Source organism: Bombus bifarius, unplaced genomic scaffold, assembly GCF_011952205.1.
Source record: "Bombus bifarius isolate JDL3187 unplaced genomic scaffold, Bbif_JDL3187 scf7180000009067_frag, whole genome shotgun sequence".
NCBI classification, from domain to species: domain Eukaryota; kingdom Metazoa; phylum Arthropoda; class Insecta; order Hymenoptera; family Apidae; genus Bombus; species Bombus bifarius.
Genome location: NW_022884877.1, coordinates 2,778 through 8,677, shown reverse-complemented (window position 1 = coordinate 8,677; position 5,900 = coordinate 2,778). Strand labels below are relative to the sequence as shown.

Here is a 5,900-nt window from a genome sequence, read left to right as displayed (position 1 = left end):
TTGTCGCCAAGCAGCGAGCTCTAGAAACGTCGATTTTTGACCGTTACGTTTTTCACACAAGAAGAGGCATACGTGATCATAGGCGCGAGCGGTGGCGTGACCCGTGCATAGTGGGGGTCGTCTTCCAAATGAGACAAAGGAATAATCGAAGGGCGATCAGTTCCTTCTGACGAGTCAAACGTGACACGTCGACAAATATGACGAGCAAACGAATTTATCTAGAGAGAACGCAAAGTCGAGTCAAATTTCTGTAATATAATAATCATATTATTGTTAAATATATTATTTTATGTTAACCTGTTAATACAGTGTTACAGTGTTATTTCGCGGCGTCGATTAACATAATCGTAGCGAGAATTTACGCCTCTCGCTGACGCGTTTTCCTAGCGACCGCGTCTCTCCGCGAACGGTCGTAACATTTGGTCCTTCGAGCCGGATACAGTGGCAAGTGAAAAGTGCACGCCAGTGACATCCACTACCATACAGTACCACGTGAATCCAATACAAACAGCAGCAGAAGCGTTACCACTCCAGCGAAGTCAGTAGCGCCAGGGACCATCAGTTTTGAAGAGGCATAACCCTCTTGAAAACGCAAGAACGCAACGACGCAGCCTCACGCCAACAACTAGAGGGTTGACTTCAGTAAGAACACGTCTTACACATTAAACGAGACACACACGGTGACGAGTAACATTTAAACTCGCAACCACAAGGTAAGCTCGTTCATTGCATTCTTCTTACAATCTGCTATACCAATGGAAAACACAGAGAAAGTTACCTCCTTGCATCGGAGACGAGGCTTTCAAATCGGTCGATTTACCTTTCTATCGAAACGACTCGATGATTACGAAAAATCTAGACAACCGAATAAGGCCCATTTAACGGCCTATACGACACTACTCGACGACACGTGGAAACAATATCGATTGTTACAAGAGGAATTAGAAGATTTAGGCGAGATAGACGACGCGCGCGTTTCCGAAGTAACCGACACATATTACAATCTGGTAATACGAATACACACTCTCATGGATGATACCCCAGCATCGTCGTCGAAAATACAAGGCTGCGAGTCATCTAATGTCGCCGAGCCAACATCAATTAAACTGCCCTGAAATTCACCTGCCTACTTTCGACGGTACCATCGAAAATTGGCATTCATTTTACGACTCCTTCTTATCCACTATCGATCGAAGCGAGCGACTTACACCCGTGCAGAAATTCCACTACCCACGATCCTCTTTGACCGGAAAGGCCGCGCGAAGCATACAATCGTTAGATGTCACCGAGTTAAATTATTCGTTCGCTATTGACGTTCTGAAGGAAAAATTCGACTGCCACCGTCAAGTCTGCATGCGCTACTGGGACTTGATTTTTGATTATCCGAAAATAACCAAAGAGACACCCGAAGCGATAGATGATTTTCTTGAGACGGCTAAGGTAAACCTCCAAGCGTTAGAAAAACTCGGTGAACCAGTTACCTCAAATGTCGCTCTTATAAAATTATTCACGTCGAAGCTACCCTCAGCCATCATTCGCAAATGGCAGCGCACATTGCCGGACAAGAAAATGCCGTCATATAGGCATCTGGTAGACTTTCTGAAAACACGGACGAACGGCGACAGGACAAGCTCAGCATCAACCGTGATAAAAAGGGAGTCCGATCAACACAAACGTCAGCGACCGAACGCACCGCGAAGTTACGCATTCACAAGTACACATAATACGTTGGTGTGTCCGAATTGTCAAGGACAACACGAATTATGGAATTGTGATGTCTTCAAAGCGAAGTCGCCTAAAAAACGCCTTGAAATCGCCAAGAGGGCGTCTCTATGTACCAATTGTTTAGGTAAGGGACACGCTATTACTCATTGCTCCGCCGGTTCATGTCGCATCTGCAAGCAGCGACACCATACATACCTACATCAAGACCATGGTCATAGCAAATCACGACCACGTGTAAGCCGGTCATCGAGCGGTCGATCATCGAGCGATCGATCATCCAACGGTCGATCACCGACCCCGCGATAGTCACATCGTTCGAGACGCGCATCCACGTCCTCGTCTCCCCGATCGTCTCCCCGATCGTCTCCCCGATCGTCTCCGCGAACATCTCCGAAACCTGAATCTCGGTTATCGCGAACGACGGCATCGGGATCAAATATATCGTCCAGTCCTAGACGACAAGGAAAACAATGACGTCATCAAACGACCTTGTGAGGGACCGAACCACAGAAAACGGACTCATTGATCTCGCTTCCTTGTGAACCACTGCAGCACGATTTGTTAGTCACAGCGCAGGTCAACCTATTGAACAATAAAGTTCAACCATTCCGTTGTAGAGCTCTGCTAGACACCGGCTCTAGCATGAACTTTATCACCGAAAAACTCGCTGATTCGCTAATACTTAACCAACGGAAATGTTAGGTCCCAATCGGAACACTCAACACGTTATCGACAACCTCGAAACGTTACATCACGGCCACGATCACCTCCATCGACGGCACATACGAACGCACCTTGACGTTCCTAATCATACCGACAATATCGCCTTGGGTCCCAGATCAACCCGTAGATCGCTCAATAATACATATACCGAGGAATCTCCAACTAGCCGATCCAAGATTCCATAGGCTTGCGCCGATCGAAATATTGTTGAGCGCCGGACCAACGCTAGCATCACTCTGTGTCGGCCAACTTGACATTAGTCAAGCAAACGGGCCCGACTTGCGTCTGCAAAAAACGCGATTCGGATGGGTCATCGGGGAGAGCCCAACCTCGCAATCATCAGCACTCGTATTTCACGCCTCCACGGCGGCTTTACAGGCGGACCTCGCCCGTTTTTGGGAAATCGACGAATGAACACCCACTGCACACATTTCGGAAGCGGAACGACAGTGCGGAGAACACTTTCGAAATCACGTTCAACGCACCAACGAAGGGCGATACATGGTCGCTCTCCCATTCAACGAAACAACTCCTTCGCTTGGATCCTCTAAGACAATGGCGATGAAGCGACTCATTTCCCTCTGTCGTCGATTCCAACGAGACAAACGATTCGAAGCCGACTATCGCTCCGTGATACAAGAATATGTGGAATTAGGACACATGACGAAGATTACCACGGACAACTGCACGGACGACGGATATTTTCTGCCACATCACGGCGTGATCAAAGAGTCCAGCCAAACTACAAAACTCCGAGTTGTGTTTGACGGATCTGCACCAACCACCACCGGAGTTTCATTAAACGACGTACTTCATACGGGACCGAAACTACAAGATGACTTATTCTTCATCCTTCTAAGATTTCGTTCTCATCAATACGTCATTACAGGCGATGTCGAAAAGATGTATCGACAATTTCTTGTGCGTCCAGAGGATCGAAAATTTCAACAAATTTTGTGGCGCAATTCTGATGGAGAAGTTGACACCTATCAACTTAATACAGTGTCGGGCTGTCAGCGGCCCCTGATCTAGCCATTCGGTGCCTCAAACAACTGGCGGACGACGGGGGACATCGGTACCCACGAGCGGCGACGGTCTTACAGCGAGACTTCTACGTCGACGATGTTCTCACTGGAGTTGATAGAAAGGTCGAGGCACGATCATTGAGAACGGAGCTCACGGAACTGCTTAAACTAGCCGGCTTAAACATTCGAAAATGGGCATCGAACGACCGGGAACTGCTACGAGGACTTTCCGAGCAGGACATAAACGACAAGCTGCTACTAGGCGAATCGCAAACCTTCAAAACTCTGGGTGTGGTTTGGAATTCCTTTGACGATTCGATCCTATATTCCGTAAAAATTAATTCCACCGCCTCTCGAATCACGAAGAGAACAATCAGCTCCGAAATCGCCAAGATCTACGACCCCCTCGGATTATTGGCACCAGTGATCGTCCGAGCTAAGATGCTGCTCCAACGACTCTGGACTTTAAAAATTGATTGGGACGAATCTCTACCAGCTGACGTGCACACGGAATGGAGCAAATATTATGCACAGCTGCCATTATTGAATAACGTGAAGTTTCCACGTAAAACGATAATCAAGGCTGCAGCGGAAATGAATTACACGGGTTCTGTGACGCTAGCGAAAGGGCTTATGGGGCATGCGTTTACCTTCGCATCATCACTCCGGATGGTCATGTCTGGACACGACTCCTCACTGCAAAATCAAAGGTGGCTCCACTGAAATCACAAACCATTCCAAGGCTGGAACTGAGTGGAGCACTTCTTCTCGCATCATTGGCCACCACAGTCCTTCAAGCTTTACCTAGCAACATTTCTCGGACTGTTTACTGGACGGATTCTACAATCGTACTTCATTGGATCAATACATCACCCCATACGCTGAAAACCTTTGTCGCTAATCGTGTGACAGAAATTCAGCAGAAGACTCACACCTCAGATTGGCGTCACATTCCCACTGCCGATAACCCTGCAGATCTCATATCTCGAGGCCAATCACCCGAAGATTTCCTGCGACCAACCATTTGGCAACATGGTCCGGAATGGCTCCAACAACCAGAAAGATACTGGCCGACGTGGAACCCAGTACCATTAACTGAAATATCAGAGCAGAAGAATGCAACATGTCTGGCGGTGACTCCCGCTGACCACAGTCTACTGGAGAGATTTTCTTCTTGGCCCAAGCTGATTAGAACTACCACTCGTTGCCTCCGATGGAGACAAAAACAGGATCGAGGGAGACCTCCAACCACACATGATTTAACCAATGCGCATAACAAATTGATCAAACTGTTACAACTCTGTTATTTTTCAGATGAAATCCGCACTCTCCGAACAGATCGAAATTCTGCAGTGAAGGGGAAGCTGCAACGACTCAATCCATTTCTCGACAAAGACGGGATGTTGCGAGTCGGAGGCCGACTCAGTCACTCATCAATGCCGTTCAGTCAGAAACACCCACTCATTCTACCCAAATCCTAAGTCACAGCGCTCATAATCGAGCATGAACACCTCATCAATGTCCACTCCGGAACTCAAGCTACCTTATACGCCTTAAGAAGATCTTATTGGCCTATCGACGGCCGTAGTCAAGTTTGGAGCACGCTGAAGAAGTGCGTCCGTTGCTGCCGAGCTAATCCACCTCCAGTGGATTACATAATGGGCGACCTCCCAGCTGCACGGATAACGAAATCTCGACCGTTTACCAACGTCGGAATAGATTATTGCGGACCGTTTTACATCAAAGAACGAAAGGATCGCAACCGACGCAAAACTAAGGTATATGTAGCAATCTTTATATGTCTTGCAGTCAAAGCAGTCCACATCGAGCTGGTCGGCGACCTCACTAGCGAGGCCTTCATTGCTGCTCTGCGAAGATTCATCGCTCGCCGAGGATTCTGTGTGACAATTTACTCCGACAACGGTACCAACTTCGTTGGCGCCAACAATGAATTACGAGAGCTCCGAAATCTCCTGCAATCCGACGATCATAAGGTAAAGGTTCAGTCCTTTTTAGCCGACCGACGGATCGAATGGCTCTTCATTCCTCCCAACTCACCTCACTTCGGAGGGCTATGGGAAGCTGCAGTGAAGACCTTCGAACGACATTTCAGGCGTGTCGCAGGTAACGAGCTCTTTACATTCGAAAATTTAAATACACTTATCATTGAAATCGAGTCTATGACTCCAGCATCATCTGATCCATTACAACACAGGCTGGGGATACATGGGAGGCAGACGTAGAGAGGACGGAGCTGCGAGCGTAATCGAAATCTCCGGTAAACTGGAGAGCCTGGGCAAGGGAGGTAACCAGAATGGAGGACTAGTGCCTGTGAGCGCAAAACGGGTGTGGATGCGGGTAGTCCGGCTTGGACAAGGAGGAGTTAAAGCAAAACATACCAAGTGTGAGGTTAGGACGGTGGAGTAG

General features: G+C 48.0%; 1 protein-coding gene and 1 pseudogene across 1 annotated transcript; both read left to right on the top strand.

Moving 5' to 3' along the window:
• Positions 1-1,032: 1,032 nt before the first annotated feature.
• LOC117213422 lies at positions 1,033-2,199 on the top strand (annotated as a pseudogene).
• An 804-nt stretch (positions 2,200-3,003) lies between these two features.
• LOC117213421 lies at positions 3,004-5,900 on the top strand. Its single transcript, XM_033458767.1, has 5 exons — positions 3,004-3,353; positions 3,452-4,085; positions 4,184-4,919; positions 5,283-5,467; positions 5,664-5,900. Exons 1-5 carry the CDS (start codon positions 3,004-3,006, stop codon positions 5,898-5,900), a joined length of 2,142 nt encoding a protein of 713 aa, XP_033314658.1.